This window comes from Strix aluco, chromosome 3 (genome assembly GCF_031877795.1).
Source record: "Strix aluco isolate bStrAlu1 chromosome 3, bStrAlu1.hap1, whole genome shotgun sequence".
Lineage (NCBI taxonomy): Eukaryota > Metazoa > Chordata > Aves > Strigiformes > Strigidae > Strix > Strix aluco.
This window is the reverse complement of record NC_133933.1, coordinates 99,900,792-99,927,497: the sequence shown is the minus strand read 5'-3', so window position 1 is coordinate 99,927,497 and position 26,706 is coordinate 99,900,792. Positions and strand designations below refer to the sequence as shown.

The following is a 26,706-nucleotide window of genomic DNA, read 5'->3' as shown; positions in this document are numbered from 1 at the left end:
CCAAGGAGGTGGGAGCTGTGGATTTTGATCCTCTTGAAAAAGAGAAAACTTCCTGCATTAAATCTATAATTATTAAGTTTTATACAAAAGGCAGCCATTTCCTACTTTTCTAGCTGTGTTTTGAACTGGCCTCAGAAGTCTGACTGAGCAAGGTGTGACTATTTTGAACACAGATCAAGCCACCTCCTCAGATAAATATCCATCAGAAGAGTAAACACATCGCACCTTTAGATTGTGCCAGGGTCCATGAGAGCTTTGTTGAAACCCCAGTTCCTGGTGTAAAGTGTACATTTCTATGAGCTTAATAAACTGCTTACTGTAGTCTAAGAAAATGGAGGTAACAGATATTGCTGTCTGTGTGGACCTTATGAGCATGGTTAATAGTCAGAGCTACAGAAAATGTCATTATTTTGGTTCTCATGTGACAGAAATAAAGCTAGAGGTGCAGCCTTTGCAGAAAAGACATAGCAGTCCATCAGCTTGCGCAAACACTTGACGTTGCTTTAACCATCTGCAGAATATCTTTTAGAGTCTAAATAACAATAGCAACAGCGTGCCAAAACCATGAAAGCATGGGTGTCTAAAAAATACTACGTTCTGTGAAAGCAATACCATTTGTCAACTGTTGACAAGAACAGATTGGCTTTAGGTTGCTTTAGGAGACCAGCCTTGAAAAGAGACTCATTTATTCCTCCTACGGAAAAAATCTTCATTCAACACTAACACGAAGCCAGTATAAACAGAAACCTCCCCACTAAAAGACAGATAGAATTTTAAACAATTGTAGCTGAAAGTCAAATCCATTTGTAGTATTTACTTAAGAAAGAGAAAAATAGTATGCTTATTAAATGAGACATCTTTTTTCTTTTCAGGTTTTAATCTACTGATAGATAACGCAAGATACCTAAATTCAAAATTATTGTGGAGTTTGATGCTGGAAACTTAGAGCCAAATTCAACTGTTAGATTTGTTTGTGAATGATGTAAGAGCAAAATTCTGTAAAAGTTCAAGTATTTATGCAAGTCAAAACATGTATTATGATTCATTTATGTTAGGCACAGTACAAAGAGAGAATAGACCATTTCTCTCATCCCAAAGATATAATAATTAAAATATAAGATTTAAGACAGATGGATACCTACAGAACAACCAGACTTGGCTAGTTAATTAAAAAATAAATAATATGAAAGATGATGCTTCGCCTATTGTGTAGATTTTTTGCTCATCACACCAGAGAAGAACTGGTCTGAATGAGGAGGTTATTGAATGGGGATAAATGGTGTGGGTTTGTGTAAGCCTTTGCAATGCCGAGTTGTGCACTAAGTTTGGTACGTAGGTTTCCCAGTGTTTAAATATGTGTGCATGAGAACCAGCAAAGATAAATGATGAACAGAGTTTTAGCAATGACATTCCTATGGGTAGGTGAGAGCAGGATGGGGGAGCACTTCTGAAAATAGTGTGATCAAGTCTGTGTGAAAGTGGTAGCTCTGGAGGTAGCTGTAAAGGTTTTGTCTATGATTTGGATGTGGTTTGTATCTGAGAGACTCACTTCAAGATTATTCCAGTTTTTGGTGACCAATAGAACCAGTGTTTTTTCAGTGACAAAAGAGGAAGCTTTCTCAAGGAAACACATGTTGAAAGAAACATTTAAAACTCATTCAAATGGTTAGGTATCAACAAGAAGGTACTGGAAAGTTAAGATGTTCGCTTGGACAGGAGGCAAGTCTGGAGCAGAAGTGTAAAGGATGACTCCTAGAAATGATTGTTGATTATATTTGCAGATGAGATTAGCCAGAGACACTGTAAAAGGAGAGGAAAACTGGACCATGAATGTACCCTATATAACCTCTTCATGAAAAGTTGCATGTATGAGTTGTCTGACTGAATTTATGAGTCTTTATAGTTTGGGAAGCTTTTGGGTTATGAGGAAAGGTATAGCACAATAAACAGTGCACAATACACCAATTTTTAAACTGAAGCGATATTCCATATATAGAATGTATTGTGGAACTCAGCCAGATGGAGTGAGTAAAGAATAGAATATCCATTACTATTCACAGTGGGGTTTTTAGAGTCTTTAAAATATATTCTATGATTTTTTTCTGTAGATGCAAATTCTTGAAATAAACATCATATTGATTTTTTTCTGGGAAGCTTTGAGTTATTTTAGAAAGCTATTTACATCCACTAAAGCTTCTGCATGTAAATACCAAGTAGCATTTGCACATGAAGATCACCATGAAAAAGCTTAGTTGACTTTTCCTTATAAACACATTTTACCTAATTGTAGTTTCTCTGAAGAGAGCATTAATATATTCAAGTGGATGTTAAGAATACGTATTATCTAGGTGATTGAAACTCTGCTTTCAGATAACTCATGCTTTAGATTGTATTATTTTTCTTACTTTTATGAATAAAACTTGAATCTTGGGTTAAGAATTTTTCTTTCAAGTGAAGTCTTGGGAATATACAATCAAATAATTACCAAAAAGAGTGGAGCTTTGGATGCTGATTTTGGTTGGTTTGTCTCCTTGACATTGAACAGTTTGAATAAAAAAAAGAAATGGTGACGGCAGGGTGAGCCATTGCAGGATAGCATACAGAGCAAAGTTTGCAAACCACAACGTCTGAATTTCATGTGGCAAAAAGCAAAGCCAGTGTGATCATCTTAAGCTTAAGGACATTCATTTGGAGCATTTATTACTGAATAACAAAGCTAAATGTTAGATTGTGGTTAGTCTTGTGTAAATCGTAACAAGCAGGAGTTATCCAAAATGTCAGTATATTTTCTTCGTGTGCTGGCTAATATGTGTCTTTATGGTTTTTTTACCCTAACAAGTCTCTTAGGTGAAAATATATGTTATGTACTCTTTTACACAAATTATTTTTTCTGCTTATCATGGTATTATTTAATGCCTTTTAGTATTTCATTAATGATCTTTACTACCTCAGGTCAGCATCAGGGAATGTTAGGCAGTCTTTTAGATTTCCACGAGATAGGGTTACATGGAAGATAAGGACCAAGGTGAGATTCAGAGATCTGTAAGGAACACATTAAGAGATCAAAGGATTGTGCACTTGTATTTTTAGTAAACTGTTGCTGGTGGCCTTGCTGTGGCATTTTCTCGATGTGAAAGAATAGAATTTGAGTTCTCCGAAGGCTTAGTTCTCAAGTATATCATAGTTCTAGAGGCTATGTAAGAAAAAGATGTCCATAAGGCAGTAATGGAGGACACTTTATTGCCTGTCAGGGTGCCATGGAATTGGTAGACTATTTTAGAAATCAGTGTTTGTGGATGTTGCAATGTTATAGTTTAGCTTTCATGATGAATGTAAAAGTACACCTAAACTATATGACTTGATCGAATATGGATACAGTCCTTCAAACTAAAGAGGTTGCTAAATCTTCAGAATGCATTTATCTGTCCACTTCTGTTTCGTCTGTGTTATTTGGTTTGATTTTTATTTTGCTGTTCTTTATCTCTGAAGTGATACTATTGAATCACTGTGCTTGGTGATAATGGCACGGTGACAGCGCAAGAAGCTCAGTCATTTTGTTATCCTCTATATTGCTGGCATTTGAATTAATGTTTATCTGTCTTTCAATGCCTTAATGAAAAAAGAGAATTTACTTATTAAATGAGAGAATTAGACTCCATAAGAAACGTGCCTCCTGCAAACACTGTAATCATTACCCAGCAAGGATATCATCCTAAGAAAAACTAAAACTATTTTAACATGTGACTTTGTCACATTTTCTAAGAATCATAAAATACCAGGTTGGAAGGGACCTCAGAGATTACAGAATCACAGAATTGTCTAGGTTGGAAAAGACCTTGAAGATCATCCAGTCCAACCATTAACCTAACACTGACAGTTCCCAACTACACCATATCCCTCAGCGCTATGTCAACCCAGCTCTTAAACACCTCCAGGGATGGGGACTCCACCACTGCCCTGGGCAGCCCATTCCAACGCCTAACAACCCGTTCTGTATAAAGAAACGCTTCCTAATATCCAGTCTAAACCTTCCCTAGAGCAACTTGAGGTCATTACCTCTTGTCCTATCACTTATTACTTAGTTAAAGAGACTCATCCCCAGCTCTCTGCAACCTCCTTTCAGGTAGTTGTAGAGGGTGATGAGGTCTCCCCTCAGCCTCCTCTTCTCCAGACTAAACAACCCCAGTTCCCTCAGCCGCTCCTCCTATGACATGTGCTCCAGACCCTTCACCAGCTTCGTTGCCCTTCTCTGGACACGCTCGAGTAATTCAATGTCCTTTTTGTAGTGAGGGGCCCAAAACTGAACACAGTAATCGAGGTGCAGCCTCACCAGTGCCGAGTACAGGGGTAAGATCATTTCCCTGTCCCTGCTGGCCACGCTATTTCTGATACAGGCCAGGATGCCATTGGCCTTCTTGGCCACCTGGGCACACTGCTGGCTCATGTTCAGCCGGCTGTCAATCAATACCCCCAGGTCCCTCTCTGACTGGCAGCTCTCCAGCCACTGCTCCCCAAGCCTGTAGCGCTGCTGGGGGGTTTTGTGGCCAAAGTGCAGAACTCGGCATTTGGCCTTATTGAACCTCATACAGTTGGCCTTAGCCCATCTCTCCAGCCTGTCCAGGTCTCTCTGCAGAGCCTCCCTACCCTCGAGCAGATCAACACTCCCACCCAACTTGGTGTCATCTGCAAACTTACTGAGGGTGCACTCGATCCCCTTGTCTAGATCATCAATAAAGATGTTAAACAGGAGAGGCCCCAAAACCGAGCCCTGGGGGACACCACTCGTGACCGGCCGCCAACCGGATTTAACTCCATTCACCACCACTGTCTGGGCCCGGCCATCCAGCCAGTTTTTTACCCAGCAAAGCGTGTGCCCATCCAAGCCACGAGCAGCAATTTTCGCTAGGAGAATGCTGTGGGAAATGGTGTCAAAGGCTTTACTAAATTCAAGGTAAACAACATCCACAGCTTTCCCTCATCCAATAAGGAGGTCGCCCTGTCATAGAAGGAGATCAGGTTTGTCAAGCATGACCTTCCTTTCATAAACCCATGCTGACTAGGCCTGATCCCATGGTTGTCCATTATATGACTTTTAATGACACTCGAGAGGACCTGCTCTATGACCTTCCTTGGCACCGAGGTCACACTGACAGGTCTATAGTTTACTGGATCCTCCTTTCTGCCTTCCTTGTAGATGGGTGTCACATTTGCTACCCTCCAGTTCAGTGGGACCTCCCCAGTTAGCCATGACTTCAGGTAAATCGTGGAAAGCGGCTTGGCGAGCACATCTGCCAACTCTTTCAGCACCCTTGGGTGTAACCCATCTGGTCCCACAGACTTGTGGGCATCCAAGTGGTGTAGCAGGTCTCTGACCACTTCCTCTTCAACTGTGCTGACCTCATTCTGCTTCCCCTCCCCATCTCCCAGCTCATGAGGCTGGGTGTCCAGGGAACAGGCAGTTCTACTGCTAAAGACTGAGGCAAAGTAGGCGTTGAGCACCTCAGCCTTTTCCTCGTCCTTAGTTACCATATTTCCCTCTGTACCCAATAAAGGAGGGAGATTTTCCCTAATCCTCCTTTTGCTGTTAACGAATTTATTGAAACATTTTTTATTATCCTTAACAGCTGTAGCCAAGTTGAGCTCTAGCTGCTCTTTGGCTCTCCTAATGTTCTCCCTGCATAACTTCACTACATCTTTATAGTCTTCATGAGACACCTGGCCCCTCTTCCAAAGGCAATAGATTCTCCTTTTGTTCTTGAGATCCAGCCAAAGGTCCCTCTTTAGCCAGGCCGGTCTCCTTCCCCGCCTGCTTGGTTTTCAACACACAGGAACAGCCTGCTCCTGTGCCTTTAAGACTTCTGTCTTGAAGTATGTCCAGCCTTCCTGGACTCCCATATCCTTCAAGGCAGCCTCCCAAGGGGTTTTGTTAATCAGTCTTTTGAACAGGTCAAAGTTAGCCCTTCGGAAGTCTAAGGTGGCAGTTTTACTAACCCCTCTCTTTGTTTCTCCAAGGATTGAAAACTCAATCATCTCATGATCACTGCACCCTAGATGACCTCCTACCTTTACTTCCCCCACAAGCTCTTCCCTGTTGAGAAGAAGCAGGTCCAGGAGGGCACCTTCCCTGGTCGGTTCACTCACCAGCTGTGTGAGGAAGTTATCCTCCACACATTCCAGGAACCTCCTGGATTGTTCCCCCTCTGCTGTGTTGTGATCATCTGGTCCAACCTTTCTTGGCACCCTGTCCAGCTGAATCTTAAAAGTGTCCAATGTTGGGGAATTCACCACTTCCATGGGGAGATTATTCCAGTGAATGATTGTTCTCATTGTGAAAAATTTTCCTCTTGTCTCCAGTCGGATTCTCCCAGGATTAACTTGTACCCATTACCCATTACCCCTCATCTTTTCCATGTGACTCCTTGTAAAAAGGGAGTCTCCATCATCTTTCTAGTGCCCCATTAAATACTGGAATATGTGATAAGGTCTCCCCTAAGCCTTCTCTTCTCAAGGCTGAACAAACCCAACTCTCTCAGCCTTTCCTCATGCAGCAGGCTTCCCGGGCCTTTGATCATCTTTGTGGTCCCTCCTCTAGACCCTCTTCAGCCTGTCCACATCTTTTTTGTATAGTGGGGTCCAAAACTGCACACAGTATTCCAGGTGTGGCCTGACAAGCACTGAGTAGAGTGGGATAATGACTTCTTTATCTCTGTTGGTGATGCTCTTGTTGATGCAACCCAGCATTCTGTTGGCTTTCTCTGCTGATGCAGTGCACTGTTCTCTCATATTGAGCTGCTTGTCCACCAGGACCCCCAGGTCCCTTTCCACAGAGCTGCTCCCCAGTTGGGTAGATTCCAGCCTGTTCTGCGCTCCTGGATTATGTTTTCCCAGGTGCAAGACCTTACACTTGTCTTTGTTGAACTTCCTAAGGTTCTTGTTAGCCCACTCTTCCAGCCTATTCAGGTCTTCATGGGTACAGGCTGGGCAAATGATACGAATACAGGCTGGGCAATGAGTGAATTGAGAGCAACCCTGCAGAGAAGGACTTGGGGGTATTAGTGGATGGAAAACTGACTGTGAGCCCAGAAAGCCAACTGTGTCCTGGGCTGCATCAGGGGAAGTGTGGCCAGCAGGTCAAGGGAGGTGATTCTCTCCCTCTACTCTCATGAGACCCCCACCTGGAGTCATGTGTCCAGCTCTGGGGCCCCCAAGATTACAAGGACGTGGACCTGCTCGAGTGGGTGCAGAGGAGGCCACAAAGATCATAAGGGGGTTGGAGCACCTACCTTATGAGAACAGGCTGAGAGAGTTGGGGTTGTTCAGCCTGGAGAAGAGAAGGCTTCAGGGAGACCTCATAGTCACCTTCCAGTACTTAAAGGGGGCCTACAGGAAAGATGGGGAGGGACTCTTTACCAGGGAGTGTAGTGATAGGATGAGCAGTGATGGTTTTAAACTGAAAGAGGGTAGATTTCAATTAGATACAAAGAAGAAATTCTTTACCATGAGGGTGGTGAGGCACTGGAACAGGTTGCCCAGAGAAGCTGTGGCTGCCCCCTCCCCGGAAGTGTTCAAGGCCAAGTTGGACGGGGCTTTGAGCAACCTGGTCTAGTGGAAGGTGTCCCTGCCCATGGCAGAGGGGTTGAAACTAGAGGGTCTGTAAGGTTGCTTCCAACCCAAACCATTCTATAGTTCTGTGATTCCTGCAGGGTGCCTCTCCCTTCCGAAGCGCTCACTTCCTCATTCAGTTTGGTCTCATCAGCAAACTTCCACCAGGGTACACTTGATCCCATCATCCAGATCACTTATGAAGATATTAAACTGCATTGGACCTGATATCAATCTCTGGGGACCCAACTTGTGCCAGGTTGCCAGTTTGAAAAGGAGTTATTTACCACCACCCTCTGGGTGCAGCCTGTCAGCCAGTTCCCCACCCACAGCACAGACCACTTGTCCAAACTGTAACATGTCAGTTTCTCTGGGAGGAGGCTGTGGGGAACCTTATCAAAGGCCTTGGAGAAATCCAGGTAGACTACGTTCACCACTCACCCTATGTTAACCAAGCAGGTTACTTTGTTGTAGAAGGCCATCAGGTTTCTCAAGCACAATTTGCCCTTGGTGAATCTGTGCTGGCTTTTCACAATCATGTGCTCCATTTGACTTGCAATAGTCCCAGGAGGATTCGTTCAATAACGTCCCCAGGGATTGAAGTAAGACTGATGGGCCTGTAATTTCCTGGATCCTCCTTTAAACCCTTCTTGTAGGTGTGGGTGACATTAGCCTTCTTCCAGTCTTCTGGGACATCCAGTGTCTCCATGATTTTTCAAAGATTATGGAGAGTGGCTTCATGATGACATCAGTCGGCTCTCAACAGCCTTGGGTAGATAACGTCAGAGTCCGTAGATTTGTAGTGGTCAAGTTCTTGCAATAGTTCACATACCATCTCTTCCTTCACTGACAGTGGGTCTGTGTTTGCATCAACCTGGATTTTTGTTCCCAAGGCCTGGGGTCCAGCAGTGCTGGTAGAGACAGAGGTGAAGAAAGTGCTGAGAACCTCTGCCTTTTCAGAGTCGTTGGTGACTGATTCACCTCTCCTGTTTAACAGTGGGCCAATATTTTCCTTCTGTTTCTGCTTGTTGTTTACGTACCTGAAGAACCCTTTCTTGTAGTTTTTGACATCTCTGGCCAATTTCAATTTGAGCTGATCTTTTGCTTTTCTAACTGCATCTCTGCATGCCCTGGCAATGCCCTTGTAGTTCTCAATGGGTATTTGTCTGCTTTTCCATCTCTGGTATGCTTCTCTCTTGGTTTTGAGCAGACTCAGAAGCTTGCAGTTAAGCCAGGGGGGTCCCTGGTTCTTCTTACTTCCCTTACCTTTAAAGGGGATTAACTGTTTTTGTGCTTCCAGGAGAATGTTACTGAAACACTCCCAGCACTTGCTAACTCCTCTATCCTCCATGGAAGCTTCCCATGGAATCCCTCCCAACTGAGCTCTGAGTGAGCTGAAGTTTGCTCTTCTGAAATCTAAAACCTTTGTCTTAGTACTAACCTTCAGTGTGCTCAGCAGGATCCCACACTCCACAATATTGAGATCACTACAACCAAGCCTATCAGTAAGCAAGATACTACAAAGCAGGTTTTCTTTGTTTGTGGGTAACAAGTACAGCAGTGCCTCATTCCTGGTTGGCACATCTAACATTTGTATGAGGAAGCATGAGTGAGAGCGCAGCGCAATCACAGCAGAACCAAGGAGAAGTCTGGAGGAAATGTTATCCTTGAAGAGTGTACAGGGTTCTATCTGCCTCACCTTCATAAAGACACACATACAATGAAGTTATCATCAAGTCTGTCTGGAGCATTCTCAAGCAAAATCTACAGTTAAGGCGATTTCATTCTATTCTTAGATGGTCATTACAGTACTTCTCTGCCTTTCTAATTCCATTTTCCCCTCCCCCCAAACCTAAATCCTTTTGGCTACAAATTAAACCCAGTTTTTGTATAATTACTATGGGAAGCTTACTATCCTGTTTATAGTCTTCTTTCCCATATTTGAGGTTCATCAGTGTGCCTGATGTTCACTCTTTCCTCCTAAGTTTGGGTTTTTTTTCAAACTTGCTATCATTCTGATTTGGGGAGGAGCAGATACCTAAAAGCTGACAAAGTTCCATGAAAAATATGATGCCCTAACCTAGATGCTGTTTTTCACTGTTCTTATCAGTGACAAGTAAACCAGAATATTGTTTTTCTCCAATTTGCATTCAGCAAATGGAGAATGGAGTTTAGCCTTTTAAAAATAGCTTTGTGTTACAGAGTCCCGCTCACTGTGTGATCCATGATAATCCCCATATCCTTTTCTGCAGTAGTGCTACAAGGATTATTCTTTACTTATTATTTGTGCATCTGATTTCTCCATTTGGAGAGCACTACACTGTAAGATTTATTGGACTTGATTTTTTTTGATCGTTGTTCTGATTGATCAAAGTCATTTTGCATTTTAAGAGTTTTCTACAAAGAAAAAAAATGGATGGCTGCCTCATTCCTGCTGACAGGAAAAGGCAAGTTCATCAGTGCAGTTTTGGAGCCACAGGCTGGCCTGGCTTCAGATCATTCTGTGCCTAAGATTTTGGACTGAGTTGAGGTGGTAGTTTGCCTTTATATAGGCTCGCTGGCTTAGAAATGCTTAGAGCTTGCTTAAAAGCTGATGCGCGACACTAAGCGGTAGTTAGCCAGTGTGAACGTCTTCAGTATTGCTCAGTCTGTGTAAGTGAAGCAGGAAGGAAGGATCTTTCTCCTGACATGTTATCCAGCTTGGTCAGGCATGACACCTGTTGTTTGGGGTTCTTTCACAAGACAGCAATGGCGTGGTTTGGAATTAGAGGTTTTTTGGTCACAGTTTCTTGATGAGTGTATCTACTGAGCTCTCTGAATTCCTGATGCCTATGAAACTTTGTGATCACCTGCTTTCTTGCTGTGTCTAAGTATCCTAAATAGTTGGGTTTGGGAAGACACAGGGTTCATGGTGACATCCTTCCAGGACATTACTGTTGAATTTAATTTTCTAGAACTAGGAGTGTATTTCTGCAGTGTTTTATGCTGTCTCTTTCTGACCCTGCTTAGGTAATAGTCTGATGTGATACAGGGATAGAGCCTGTTAGGAAATAATCTTCTTGTGTCACTCAGGATCATTAGTCTGCCCTGATTTCCACTTCTTTTAAATGATATAGTGTCTCAGCAATCCTGAGGTGCTTCACTCTGAGTATTGCTGCTTTCCTGAAGTATGCTATCCCACATTCTGCAGAAGGGTTACAGGTCAGTCAATAAGAATGTTATTGGGATGGAGCCCTTCCTAACCCCAGCTCTCCAGACATCTGTCAGCAAAAGCCAAAAGAGCCATAGGGGTATTTTTGAACTGAAGATGCTGATTTTTTTAAATTCATAACTTATTTAGGAAAAATCAATAAGCATTACTATGAGCTAGTTTCAGTTTAAAAGAAGCTGTGGAGAAATGGTCGCAAGAAAAAATTCACGTAGAGTATTCTGCTGAGACAGAGCTGTAGCAAAACACAGAAGAGTGTTTTAAAAAAAAAAAAAAAAGGCATAGCTGTCTTAAAGATATGTAGGGTAAAAATCACAGTTTCAGAGGTTAAAAATGGTAAGGTATCCACACTGAGTGTTACTGTATAGCTTGCATACTTTGGAGAGTATTTCAGCTACTGTTAACAATGGTACTTTAAAATGCTTGGAACAAAGGATATCAGGAATTCATTAGAATCATTAACAAGTCAGCGCTGCAAAAAAAGACTTTACCTTTTTAGGTAATTTTTAGGTAGGAGTGCATTTTATTTCCAGATCCATTACTTTGCCTTTATAATGAGGAAATAGTATGCAAGGAAAATGAGGTAGCCTCTTAGTTGGACAGGTGTGTTGAAGGCTGGTACTCTTGTCTTGCAGGGGCCGTGTGTGAACCCCTGTCTCTAATTAAAGAATGTTATCACTGAATTCAGTGTATCCGCTATTACACACAGCAGACTGAATCCATCCCGGCAGTTGTATCAGAGCAACCCCCTCAGCTTGTTCCATTGGGTTAATTGAAAGCAGAATGCACCCAAAGAAATACAAATAACTCAGTGTTATATTGGATTAATTTTAGTTAACTAATAAACAAGGCATGGCACTTCCACAGTTTTGTCATCCTGTTTTTAGAATAAATAGTCTTTAATTGTCTCATCTGGATATAGTATAAGCAGGCAGGAAGATTAGATATGAAACAACATTAACACATTTTTCTCTCTTTTTTGTTAATCTATGAGGTAAGCCACAATGTTGATTATTAACAGCCTCCTCTACACTGCAGAGTGGCTTCAGCGATTCTGCAAATTGGCTAGATTTGAAGCTGTTAATTATGCAGTATGGTGCACTCCATAAAGGCAGAAATGAGCGTGACTTGGCTCAGTTCTCATGAGAATAAATTGTACAAATTGGACCTCTGTTTTGTTTGAATTCTGGCTTCACAGAGGGCACGGACATTCCATACAGCAGGCTTGGTGAGGACAAATCATTTACTCCATTAAAAAGTCAGAATACGTTCATAGTAAAATCACATACCTGGCAGAAAGCCAGGGACTCTGCAGAGGTCCAAGGCTCATTAACAGGGGGTGCTTTTCATCATTTCATCTAAGAAACTGACAAACGCCTTAAATCTGAATATCTTGTAAATCATAAGGAGGGGAGTTTTTCTTTCTTCTCTACGTTCACCAACCACACTTGTATGTGTCTAGAACTGCCCGCTGGCATTTTAAAGTTACCGTCTGCCTGCTGTAGAAGAAAAAGGCATGGTCTCCAACACATGCTGCTCACCTAACATGAAGGCAAATGATATGTGAGGGTGACGGGAGGGTCATTTAGCTTAGGCTCTCTGTCTAGGTTTTTATGTAAATGTAGGTGTTGCATAATGAATTATGACAAGATACTTTTACCTTAGGTTTCCACCTATAAATCAAGCAATTTACAGGATTCTACTACTTCTGAAGCAAATCTGTTCATATTCATATCATTTTCTCTTAAAGTGTGAAAGCAGATAAACAAATCATAGAAGAAAAAACAGCTCCATAAATTGGAAGGATTTTTAAGTCTTCTAGAAATATATTCAGATAAGGGGATACAATGTCAAATGTATGACTGTACCTTTGTAGCTCTTGCAAGATTGTAGCAATGTAACTTATATTAGCTGAAAGATCCTGAAAGCAGTATTAAATGTCCAGTGTGTCACAGTGATGAAAAGTAAAATGTCATTTTGGCAGTTTCTTCTAAAAGTTTAAGTGAGCTATTTTAAAAAAAGAGTAGTAAGTTTGGGAATTTGACTGTTATTTTTTTAAACTGACAGTGAAAGAAAATTACTATCTCAACCAGGGCCTTAATCCATAGAACAAAGCGGATTTTATAGTTTAACTTACTAAAATAACCAGCGTTAAATTCCTATAACTACTTTAGCAATAAATGCATAGATTTATCTGGGTTTTGTGGGGGGGGGGGTTGACAAGCAAGAAGGGCAATACTTGAAGAAAAAACAGTATGATTCAGGCTAATGTGTAGCATTAAGTTTGTTATCAGCAAGATGTATTAAAATGGAAAAGATGAACTAGTGAAGCCATCTTGTGCATGGGATTATTAAATTCACAGTTTGCTGTTGCTAATTTGTTAGTAGGCTTCAGTTGTTTGAGAAAGCTCACAGAAATTCATTTTGCAAAACTGATTATTAGATGAAATTCCCTCTGTCATTGCCACTGGAGAAATAGCTCTGAATCAGGGTCACAAATGGAGTTAGCTGAATGATCTCAGTTCAATACCATTTACCTAACAGAATTATGAAGATGATGCTGACATAATTAATAGGTTCTGCTCAGACAAATGTGGTTCCCTGGAGATAATGGAAAATCAGTGCAGGGCTGTTCACTTTCTTTGATCAATATGAAGAGCTTGACTCTAGTAAAGTTAGTCCTCGCACTTTTATCAGAATTATGTTACTTTTATGATTTGACAAACTTCTGTCTAGTGACAGAGATGCAATTATAGAGCTGCTTAGACTTGTTGGTTCTGGAAGACATTCTCCCTTAAATTATGCTTCTTAAGCAGGTGTATTTTGTTCACTTTGATGAAATATATGTTAACTAGAATAGCATGGTAGTTAGAGATAATACAGAACTGAATCCTTTCATGTACCCTAGAAAGAATATTGTGGTTTTTAGTCAGTGTTTCATGAGTAAACAGAGGAACCAGCCTGTATAGTCAATTCAGAAGGATTCTTCCCACCATTTTTTTCTTTTGTTTTATAATGTTCATATTCATACTTGTGAGAAAATTTTCAGAGCAAGAATTGTTTCCATTTTTCAAATGCAGTCAGTGAACCATATGCCAGTATGAGTCAAAAACAAATGATAATACTGAGGACAGTTCTGTTATCAGACATTTAAAACAAGAACTGTTTATTAAAAAGTGGTCTCCAAATGAAAGCAATTAATTTAATGTCAGTGTTAAGATTTTCAAAAGGAAAACTGTTCCCCGGTGTAAGTTTCTGTTTTACCACTATGTTCTCGGAGCACTGTGAGAACCAAGAATATTTTTCTGTGGTGAGTCTTTATGGATGTTCGGTGACACTGTGAAGTACAGAGAACTGTAGCTCTCAGAGCACCAGACGTTTTTCAGAGGCATTTCTTTGGAAAGAATTTATGTTGGAATGTAAGAAATAGTTTTGCTTGTTCAGCCAGCAATGTATATGTGGTACTTTATGTGGAACAGACCAGAATCTTAAAATATTTTTCCTGTTAAAAAGTGTCATGCGTTAGTATTTGTCTTGTGTATATAATAAACTAAATATTCATTATTTTAGGGTGAAAAAGGAGATAAAGGAGAACCAGGACCAGAAGGCATTCATGGAAGAGAGGTAAATTGAATTATAATGAAACAGTCAAGTTACAGACTTTTGGGGGGATGGTTAAGCATTGAAATTCAGAATTTATGTAAGGAGAGTGGTGGATTTAGAAAATGTGTATGCCTGGAGAATTAACATCCACAAGATGATGGGGAAAGAAAAAGAGATGCATTGAGATGAGATGTGAGTTCTTAGGCCTTCAGGTTGGACAGGAGAGCTGTGGTTAAGGATGTGGTAGGTTCCATGATATTTCTGCAGAGGGCTTATGAGATAAGCAGAAACAAGTGTAGGAATTAAAGCAACACAGTGTAGAAGAGAATCATTCCTGTTTGGAGAGTCTGCTGGAAAAGAGGGCATTTCTGGAGGCAGGGTAAATCTAAGCCTGAAGCCTTGGCTTCTGAAAAGGAAAATACACAGGCTGTTTAGCCGTTCCTGGGTGAGAGCCATGGGTCATTTGCTGTGCCATGTGGCTCACGTGATAGAGAATTTGAGTTAAAATTTCACTTTTTCACACTGCCAGATTTCGCTGTCTACTTAGTTAATTGGTCTGGTCCACATTGGAGGTAGAGCTTGAATCTGTGTCTGAAAATATTGGATAATCCTGATCATTGTGTTCACATTCAAATTTGAACCTGAGCTAACACTATGGACAACACCCAGTAACAAACCTTACTTTTGCCTAATTTATTTTTAAATTTAAATTTATTTTTGTATATATTAAACCAAGATGAGAGGACAGAAAACGGAATTTTTTTCAATGCAATACTAACATGGCAAACCAGCATGATTTGAAGAGCAAGATTAAAAAAAAAATAAAATTCAAGCCAGCAGTTTTCTATATCCCCCTCTTCTCTGCCTGACTCCTCCTTGACCTAGCTGGGGGGTCAACCTGAGTTTAGGTTTTAATGCAGGATACTGTTGTCTCTCCAATTGCAAAGCACCACAGTTGAAGGCAGAGAGCATCTCACAGAGGGATCTGAACCTGACCAAATTCTGTGAGGAATGACTGGCATTAGGACTAGAATCCAGATACAGGATTTCGAAAAACCATTTGGCAAAGCTTTTTTAAGCAACTTTACCAAAAGAGTAAAAGTGTAAACATTTGACACAAAAATGCTGTGACAGTCTAGCTGGGTCTACTGAAAATGCAGTAAAACAGTCTACATGATTATGACACCTTTCATGTCATCTGGCTTTCTATGCACACTGTACCATAAAAATAGTTTCCCTATTTTAGGTTATTATAATTTAATGCTAGATAAATCAGGCTCTTTTTGACTAATAGTGGAGGCGCTCCATATGAAAACATATACTATGTACTGTGCTGAAACTACGTTTAGGTATTCAGAGGTATTCTTTTATACCCTGCCTATCTGTAAAGGTGAACTGTATACTTCTGTCATGCATACATATATGCTGACAGCATGGAAAAAACACATCTGTGTTTCTTTCCATAGCTCTGGGGACATTTCTGTGTTGGTCTTACACGATCTCCTTTACTACATGGGATCTTGTTCCATAAACCTTTTAGGAAGAGTAAGGTATACCAAGTATCTGGTGAACTCTGGAACATATTTGACATAGTGGCACTGTGAAAGTGTAAAATATTTTACCTATTTTGAAATATTTGCTGAACTGTTGTAATATGTCAAGAAGTGGTAGATTATCATCACAGGAACTGTCATTAAAAATTTTGCAAGTGAAATTGCACAAGGCAATATAACATTACGTTGTTTGAATCAACACATAATTTCTTTTTAATGACACTTATATAAAATGCTTTGGATTCAGTTATCACTGTGCATGGAGATGCCAGTCATTAAGTTTAAATTTAAAGGACTGTGTATCATTGACTCTTGGTTGCTATCAGTGTCTCTCAAACTCATTCCACATATAGAAATGTACATCTGATATTTCTGAAATAATCAAGGTAATCTGCTTACATGGGTGTAATCTGCAGTGCTGTAGAAAGAAAGCCTGAAAACAGTTAAAGCTAGCAGTATCGGCTGCTGGCAGCTGTTGTCTCTGCCTGGAAGAGTGAGGGTTTCCATACTCACAAGTGAAGGACTTGAAAATGATGACTGAACATTTTATCTTGCACAAATGGTAGAAACATATTTGAATTTATTTTAATCAAAATCAGGAGAGTAGGTATCACAGAACAGTTTTGCTTGCTGTTTTCTTAGCTATACAAAAAGTTCTTGCTAGAATGACAGAGGGGAAGCCAGACCTGATTTGGAGACTAGGCTTTCTGTAATGAAGAAGAGATCCTTTAAAAAGTTGAATTCACTCGTTGAATTCACGTTAGCACTGGTTGTGCTAACGGGTCAGTTAATCTCATTGAGAACCAGGTTTGGATGCAGGAACTGTGAATATATTTAACTGCTCTGCACATCTCCCAGTTTATCACTCCAGGAATCTGAGCCAAGATCTACAGTGCTGTGTCCCAGTCTGGGACATTATTCAAAATCCATCTGACAACATGAATACTTACTATAAATACTAGTAATGTGGTTGCCATTGTTTTTAGCTTCTTAAAGAGTAGCTATAAATAACTTAATATATTACTAATGTAGTTCTCCCATGGTATGTATTCACATTACATTTGTAAGCAGGTATTTGTATAATATGAACAGTCAGTTTGCTTGAGTAGTATCTCTGTTTTATCCCTTGAGACATTTTTAGCCACTTGACATTAATAGTGCTATCATTTGTGTCACTGTAAGAAGTGAAGCTTCATAGACACACTGTCTGAAAGAAATCCTGATAAACACAGTTTCTTCTCCATCATGCTCATATCCCATATGGAATAAGGACAAATTTGCAATACAAATATCCGTTGAAACTATCTGTAGAGTAAGATCTATGTTATATTCATACGCTTGTCAATTGAATTGAAATAGAAAATCTTTGTCATTGAAACTTTTAGACTCTTTGTGGAGTCATGTCATTTTCTTGATCAGTGGTGCAGGTAGGAAGTGAATACCAGGGGATAATACCAATTAATGTTTTGCTGACATAAATGAAATCCTTCAGAAAAAGTAGGTGAATACAGAAAGTTTTATCATATCTATCAGCATGTGTCATGCTTAGCTAGGGAAAGAAAAGAGTCTTTCTTGTAAATTGTAAAAACCAGAAAAGTGTAAAAAAAATCTGAAATTAAAATCTAGTATATAATCTCTACAGCATTAAACCAAGTGATTCAATAATTATTTTTTTTTCTCCTGCTGGGAAATATGATACCCTAAGTGACTTTCAAAAAACTTTCCTACATAAAATTGTGTTACTCTTTACATACCTGATGTCAAAGCCTCTGAAAGTTCAGTGAAAGCCTCTGAAAATTCAGTGGAAACCTCTCAAATTCAGTGAGCAATGAAAAAAAATCCCAGGTTTTCAATGGAAAGATGGAAAACATATTGGACCTTTTTATTTTTATGCTTGTGGGAAAAGGTGAATAGAATATATGATAGTAAAAGTCATTTACCTTCACACCATCATGGCCTGTATCTCTAATTTGAACTCTCTTAGTATTAGCATTGTAAGGAAATATTTTGATAGGAAGGGAAGAACCCTATTGCTTGAAAGTATGAAGTTGGTAATGATATTTAATTATATCTAGAGTTTGAGGATTCTGTTTGGAACAAACATGTAAGGAGGTAGTAGGCATTGCTCAGGATTCAGAAAATTCTGGTAGTATAGCAATTTGAAGTTTTTGAATGACATTAGCAAGAGAAGAGCAATGGCAATATTTAAATGTACATGAGACATAAAGTGAAAAATAGTATATTGTTTGGAGCTTTGAAAATAATTTGCTAAGTTAGAAGAGTTATCCCAACATATACAGCTTGGTGGTGTACAGCTGACTCTGAAGCTGTTGTTTTAATTTAGATTTTAAGACTGCTCTGTGAAGAAAGCGTAGTTCTGTTGTTTCACTCATTAGAGTATTTCCAAGTTTTACTACTCTGTAGAGATTGTTGATTTGATCTATAATAACTTGGTTGCACATTGTTGATTAGTGTGTTGGATTGTTTACTGTATTTCCAGTACTTTAGATAATATGTGGTGTTCTAGGAGATTTTTACCTGATATGAGATGGAACCAGAATACTCTAATGCAGGCCAAGAAATTGTAAGTAATGAATGATGTTTTTTCAGACAGGTATCTTAGAGTGAAAAACCTGTTCTCCTCTAAAGATTATGCCAATCTTACAGGATTTTCCATTGCTACATGCATGCCACGTAGTGTATGCTGCATAAATAGGTGCATTTCTAGTGGGCAACACTTTGCTGCAGGAGCTGCTGGAGTCCTCTGGTTGGTGTCCAGCTGATACTTGCATTTTTTCATTGGGAAGAGCACCTGTCATCAGCTGCTGGTACCTTTTATCTGTTTCATCTCTTTTCTGTGATGATGTATAAGCACTGTCTGCTGTCCTCCCTCTCTCTGAGAAAAATTTCAGTGTATGATACAGTTTTCTCAGGCCTCGGTGAACCTGCTAGAGCATGTTAAGTCAGAATTCATCAAGTAAAGCATTAGGGCACAAAAAGCATGTTTTCCTTGGAGGGAACACTTAACATAACAATTTTCCTAATGTTCCTGAACTGTAGAAAGAGTTTTCTTATTGATAATTTAATGCAAAACTAACAGCTCAGTTATTTTGGTACTCTTTTTCGGACTTCTCTGGTCAAATTCATGTCTGTTGTTATGGTAAACATTTTGTCTCAGGGTGAGAGGTTAATGCACTTCTCAGATATTTCCCAGCTGTGGATAAGTAAGTAACTGATGGCAGCTGAGAAAAGGCTGTGGGCCCTTTCTTCTGACACTGCTGGCCAGGTTTGCATTGTGGTTGATATCTCTCTCTTTATCTCAATACTTTGTCTTCAACAAGCTGTTAAACAGAACCCTGGCTCTTGATGCCCCTGGTCCCTCTGGTCTCCAGTCCATATGGAAACCTTTCAGTCCAGTCACCTGCTGCCAGGCACCATAAGCCTTAGAAACCCTGGCAGCTCTGCAAGAGTTTCTCAGTAAGATTCCTCTTCTTAACCTAGCTTTCTTGAGGCTTCTGTGTTTGCTCCCAGATCAGCTCATTGTCAGTCTGCTGCTGAAAGTCTTCCTTAAACTTCCCAGGCCTGTCATTCAAATCCCCCATTTGGGCTGCAGGGATTGCCAGCTAGTCAGTCTCAGCCAGAGAGGTGTCTGCTCATTGAAACCCTTACAAATCCCTTGCGTGGCTTTTAAAACCAGCTGAACATCACAGTGTCAAGGTTAAAAGCAACAGACGAGTCTGCAAGAAAATCTGGTAGCAGGCTCCTTTAAATTACAGAATGCTTTCCCCATCATGTGCAAGCACCAACACACGTTTCCCTTTTAATATAACTCCTGTAGGTTATATGGGAGTACACACAGAAGGAGTGTGCTTGGTTCAAGTTGTTGGGTGTTTGATAGACAGGTTAGATGATACTCCTAGGGGCTAGGATTCCTTCCTAGGGTAGTTCCTGAGACACTACAGGTGTATGGGATGTGATTTCCTAGCACATGCAGCAACCTGTGAATCCTCTGTTCTCTTTGTCTTCTGTCCTTTTTGCTAGTGATGGTAGTAGTACTGGTTTGCAGACCATCATGTTGACCCAAAAGAATTGGCTTAGGGGAAGATGTTGTTTAGTTCCCTTTTCTCGCAAAACCTTTGTTCTGATCATATTCAGATGACTGAAAACATAGGAAGTGAAAAACTGTTTCATGTTCTGGTTATACATGGCACTTCTTTTGAATGAATAAAATATTCTCAGACTTGGAAGGAACATATCTATCACAACCTAAGTAAGGTTATTTTTTCTTCACCGTGGATCTCCAGAGCACAGCAAACATTGTATGAGACTGTTGCTGGTTTAAAAGGAAAATGGAAATAGAAAAACTGTCACCTTTTATGCCAGTGGTGTTGGGACACCATTAATAAAATCCCCCCCTTTGAAGAATTTGCGAAACTGTCATCCATTTTAGAGCTTTAAAGCACAGTTACTGTTGTAATTGTTTCCTTCTCCTAATCCAGTTGATTTTGTAGGCTAAGACTCCAGAAAACTAATATCACAGAAAAGTCTGGTTAAATATTTGTCAAAAATAGTGTCAACCAATATGGTAAGTTCTCCTTTAAATTCCTTCCACCAGAAGAAATACCATTGTCGTTCCCCTCCAAACAAAAAACCTGCCTCTAGTGTAATCTTTCCCGCATTGGCCCCAATTTTGCTGACTTTACACCTTCATTGATATTTGTGATACACTTGTTCCAGTAATTTCTCTGTTGGTCAGCAATTTTGTTACAGTAATACCTGTCATTTTATATATATATAAAAATGTCTTATTTCTGCCATTTCTCATGTTGTTATCTTCTTAGCCTTGAGTTGGCCTTATTACATGCATATCTTAATGTTTACTTTATATTTTGGCATCCATAGAGGAACCATAATGTAAGTTTATTCTGACCTGTAAAAGACCAAGCTGTAGTCCTTACAGAGGAGAAAAAGTACCAGCTGAAGACTGTTCATGAACTTGCAAATGCATATTATTATATTGCTTCCAAAAAGCTAGAATTAGGTTGGGGTAGAATTCAATAATTCATTTACCCTGTTATGAGAGCTGCTGGAATTTTTACTCAGTTCTTGGATTTCTGGCAAATCTGGTAACAGACTCCTTAGATCAATAGAAATTAGTTTGCTGTTTTCAAAACTGACCTCATTCTCCTACAATACTGCAGAAAGCAAGCTTTTCTAATTTAAAGCTTAATCTAAAATCATCCAAATTATATCTGTTTGGATAGCCACATCCATTTTACTGAAGCATCCTGTTCTGGTCTCTGCCAGAGACAGGATACTGTACTGTACTGCACTAAAAGGGGCTACAGATTTGACTTAGCACAGGAATTCTTCTTATGTCATTTCAGAGACAGTCAGCAGCAGCTAAACCTCTCAGCAGCTTTAAAAGGGTGCCTGTAGGGAAGAATAGGCATGGTGCAGTACCAGATGTGTTTTTGCAAGCATGCACTATGTCTGGAACTTACTAAGATGATAATATTTTTAAAAGGTACATAATGTTTAGAAGAACAAGAAATACTTCTAAAATGGGATAACCTTTCAAGCAATTTTTTTTTCTGATACTACTTTTCTTTCTTGGGGTTTTGAACTGCAAAGAAACGCTAATTCTAGCATTTTAAAATAAATACTTGATATAAAAACCTTCCTGGGTCCGCAGAAATACTGCTTCAAACACTCTAAGGCTTGTTGTCAAATATGTAGTGTCCTTTTTATATGAAGTCGACTTCTGTGGTCATCATCTCTGCAGTAGCTGTCAAACTGCATACCTCGCTGAGGTGCACTGCAGGAACACTAGTAAAAGCTTTAAATACACCAATTAGGAAAAAATGAGGTTCATAGTTTGGCAGTGCATGGCTTAGGTTCAGTACCTTTCATCTGCAGTTGTATTTTCTGTTCAGCAGAGACACACAGAGATACAGCACTGTCTGAGAGTTGCAAATTTTTTTTTACCTTTATCTTTTCTCTTCTGTAAATATACAGCCTAAGAGCTAATTCATAAACTCAAACCTGTTGTTCCATTTCTAATTTCCTAATATTGATTTTGAACTAAATCCATACAGTTTGCATACCCTAAAATGGCTTTTTAGAATATGGAGTGGTTGTGTTTTACGCAGTCTTTCAGAAGGAGGTGAAAAGTAAAATGTGGTAAATGGAGACAATATTAAAACTATGTCATAAATATGCAGATTGTAAAAAGAAAGCAATTTTTTGGCTTGGTTTTTGAATCCATCTGCCTATTACATTTTTTAAGTTCAAACAGCAAAACTACTTCTGATTTAACTATTACATATTTGGCAAGCTTAATAAAGGACAAATCAAAGCTAAATCAGGGGTATTTACAACAACCACAAATTTAATCCAAAGTGGGTACTTAAATGCTTATATAGTTCTAAATGATGTTCCTTCCAGATGGTGAATTAATGTAATTTTAGCAGGAAGTGAAGTTGCACAAATATGCAGTATTTAGAACACTCACTGATTTAATGTTTCTGTACCCACCAAGGCACAGATGTTACTTATCATTTTTGTGCCAGTTGTCTCTTTCCAATTATTGCAAACTGAGGAAGAGAGTTTGCAAGGGCAAAAAGGGGGCTGGGAATAACTTAAGTTAGTAAACCCTAATTCAGGTGAATTAGGGTAAACGAATATTTTCTGTCCTCAACCTGTTTAACCTCCACAATAATAATGATGGTGGCCTACTTGTGGAGTATCTCTTTATGCTTCAGTCCTGTATTGCCTACATTATTGCTATTTGGTTTCTAAGTAAGATCTTTGAACCTGTAGAGCTGTCTGACTTACAACGTACATGCTCTCCTGTTGCATGCCTCTAAAGCAATGATCAGAGGGAAGGCACAAGACAAATGGCTTGGCTTAAACAAAAAGGAGTTCCTGGTAGGTGGGTCTAGCATCAGAATTAAGTTCATTCCTTACTGCAGAATGGCTTAAATTTGTGGGGCATATTTCAAAACCTCTCGCTTTTCCATGGGTTTTACAGCAAGGAGAAGACAACAAAGATAATGTGCTGGGTGCTGAAGATTCTTTTTTGGGTGCTTCTGATGAGACATGTTAGTGGAAGAGCTGTATTGTAGATATGGTAGAGGGTGGATTCAGACTAGATATAAGGAGGACATTTTTTATCATGAGGATGGTGAAACACTGGCAAAGGTTGCCCAGAGAGGTGGTAGATGCCCCATCCCTGGAAACATTCAAGGCCAGTGTGGATGGGGCTTTGAGCACCCTGATCTAGTTGAAGATGTGCCTGCTTATTGCAGGGGGATTGGACTAGATGACCTTTTAAAGGTCCCTTCCAACCCAAACCACTTTGTGATTCTGTGATTGTGAAATTGCTGTGTATGCAATGTGTAAGACTAGGCAGTATTATCTGCTTCTCCAGCTGAAGGCAGAACTAAAGAGGGAGGTATGAAGGACTTCATTATTTCTCTAATTGCATTTTCAAATACTCATGAAGAGTGAAGTGTTGGAGGATGTGCAGCAGCTCTAAGCTGTACCCTGATGTAGCTCACTAGCTTAGCGTTGCTACTTGAAACATAGAATCCACAGCTCTCTGTCTACCTCTGCCTCATTCCCAATTTTAGCAGAGGTTGAGTTAATGTACTAGCACTTTCTCTAGTATTCTATTTTATCTTTGTCAGCCATGCAAGACACAGACCTACTGGGACTGTAAAGGAACTTTGCATTCCTGCATGCTACTTGGCATAATGGGGCACAATCAAGTAGATAGTTTGGCTTTGTATGTTTAATTATGTGTTGAAGACACATGCGGTCTTCGGTAGATGTTTCTCTGTTCACAAGGTAATGAAAATAAAGAATTATGAGATAGTAGTACTAATAATGTGATAATATTTTAAGGCTTAGTTGGTTAGTATATACTAATTCACAGCACTACAGGATTTTGTCCAACACTTTCCACAGATGACAACAAATAAACATTTTTGTTCTTTGCCCAGGGGCTAAAAGGTGACCCTGGTACTCCTGGTGTGGTTGGTCCTAAAGGAGAAAAGGTACTTTTTTTATGTATAAGGTTGTATTTATATGTGAGTGTGCATGATATTTCTTCAATATTGACCGTACTGCTTTAACTATGTGTGATGAACACCCACTGCTGCCATTTATGTAGCTTAAGGGTTGAAAGATGTGAATACAGGCAACTGTAAATGTGGAAGACAGGTACTCTTTATCACAGCAAATTTTGACAGGAATTCACAGCAGGAGCCTAAATTTGATGTTCTGAATTGCCCTCTGGGTGCTCTCATTTGCTCCCATGGACTGAACCTGAAGGTCTCACAGTGTGATTCATACCTCAGCGACCTAATTCTGTGAACATTTTACAGTCAGATGTCTTTACATATGTGAGCTGTCACACTGACTTCAGTGGCCACCTTGTGCATGTAAGCTGCAGCTTGTAATTTAACATATGCAAATGTGTTTTGAAGGATTGCTTTTTTAAAGCTGTGATTCATTTATGCAGAAGCCTGTCATTTTTTTATCATTTAACCTGTGGTGAACTGTGTACATCTACGCCGTTACTTAAAAAGAATATTGTTTTACTCATACATTTTCGTAATCAGAGCATGTTTGATGATTATACTGAATTTACTTCTGCAGTGGTGCATTTCCTCTAAAAAGCCTAGAGGTTAAATATGTATAACTAAAGAGATTATTGATTTACTTACTCTCCTGTTTTAACTAGGGAGATGCAGGACCTCCGGGACCAACTGCCTTGAGTGTAAGTACGTGTAAAACAAAAACAGACAAAAGAAAATCACTAAGGAATGTTGCAGGTTTTAGCTTATTTGCAATGTAAATACTTTCCTTATTAAATTTAAGAGCCAGGTCCCTCTCTTTAGAATGCCTCTGCCTTTTCGATATGAATTGCGAAGTAGGAAAAAGGGCATTTTATAAATATAAAGAAAATAAGCATATTTAAAACATCTTGTTAGCATTTGGTGGGAAACAAGAATATTGGGGTTTTATTCTGTATATAAATAGTATAGCTGGTTAAAGTGAAAGAATTCCTGTGCTATTTTTAGTGAAAAACATTTTTCAGTAAAAGCTTGAAAAACTAATTAATGCTTTTTAAGATATGGTAAATATTCCATTGTCAGGTTATTTTATTAAGTACTTAGTTATGAGTGTAATGCTGTATGTATGACAGTATTATATATATAGCATGAATATGTTCAGATTTGACATACCGGACCCTATTTTCATAAAGTTAAGGATGTGGGGATGCATCCAACAGCCAGATAGAAGTGAGGCTGCCACAGCTCCTTGCCCTCAAGTCCAACTGGTAGTGGGGCTGAACATGCAGTCCCAATAGGCACACAGACACACATACAACACATACAGAAGGTCTGGCCACACAAGTCAATACAGATGGATAAACTCAGCACTCACACAAACACAAACAGCACAGACAGCCTCTTCCTATTACCTTCTCTGGCTGATCATAATGATGGTCTGGTACTGGGAAATATATACATATATACAATGTGCATCCCCCTAGTAGCTGAGCTGACACGCAACCTAACCAGTAGATGCCCCTGCTCCTGGTCTTTCCGGTTACTGGCACCTGGATGTTCAACACCCCCGAGACTCACAGCCCCATTCCAGTTGCTGATGCAAACCTGCTCACTTCCAGACATCTGTGCAAAAACGGGCATGTACACACACACCACACACACACACATACATATTTTCCCCTGGCTTCCAGGTCATTTTATCTACTTTCCAGTCAGTCCAGCTTGATATTCACTGTTGATCACACACTCGCACGCCTGCGCTCGCTCCATTTGTTAGTGCTACAAAAGCATAGACCGTTGTCTTTAATGAAACACATCATATGCTTCTGATTCCTTGCATTACACAATAATGCTGCTACTGATAATAAAAATAATTTCAGTATTGGCTTAATTATAGCCCATTTAAATTTTGGTGATTGGAGATGTCTAATAATATTTAACAATAATATATGCTTCAGTATGAAGCATTCTCTACCCAGAAAAAGAGGTTGCAAAATTCTTTTCACACAGAATAGAAAATTGTTTAGAGTTTGTCTTTCCAAACACTTGCACAGTTACGTGTTGGTGGCGTGGTCTTGACATCTATGCAATCTTTTTATCTTACATAATGACCAGATATGCATAAAAAACACAGACTGGGAAAGAAAAAGAAATGTAACATTATAAAGATGGAAAATCACTTACAAGATTCTTATGAAGAATAATATTTCACTAAATTAGATTTTTTTTATGGTTTCTACAATTCTCAAGAGGAAAAAAGCAGACAGGTATCTTCCTTTCTTTATAGAAAAAGTCTGTGTATCAGACTCAAGAAGTTGCAAATTTGGTCACTAATTCATTTATTCCCTTTCTTGTAATTTACCTGCAAAAAAGAGTATGGGAGGTCACACATGTCTATCACGTATCAAAGAAAGACTTCTTGAGTATGGATCCAACAGTTTCTTTGTGAGGATCTGGTACATGCCTGCAAACCAGAAAAGAGAATTGACCTGTGTATTAGTTGTATTCTGGCTAGATAGTGCCATAGAGATGGTGGAAGATGTTTTTAATTTCCTTGCAATGATCTGTGCCTCGAGCATGTACGAAGCCTAAAGAGAAATGTCCCCAAAACTTGCCAAGGCAAATTTTGCTTCATAAAAGTGATAAATTCTGTCTGAAT

General features: G+C 39.6%; 1 protein-coding gene across 1 annotated transcript in view; it reads left to right on the top strand.

The window, feature by feature from the left end:
• COL19A1 (collagen type XIX alpha 1 chain) overlaps positions 1-26,706 on the top strand; it is a 226,280-nt gene that overhangs the window by 91,160 nt on the left and 108,414 nt on the right. The window contains exons 15-17 of the mRNA XM_074819814.1: positions 14,381-14,434; positions 23,973-24,026; positions 24,716-24,751. Coding sequence (XP_074675915.1) covers positions 14,381-14,434; positions 23,973-24,026; positions 24,716-24,751 — 144 coding nt within the window. The remainder of the gene's footprint in view (positions 1-14,380; positions 14,435-23,972; positions 24,027-24,715; positions 24,752-26,706) is intronic.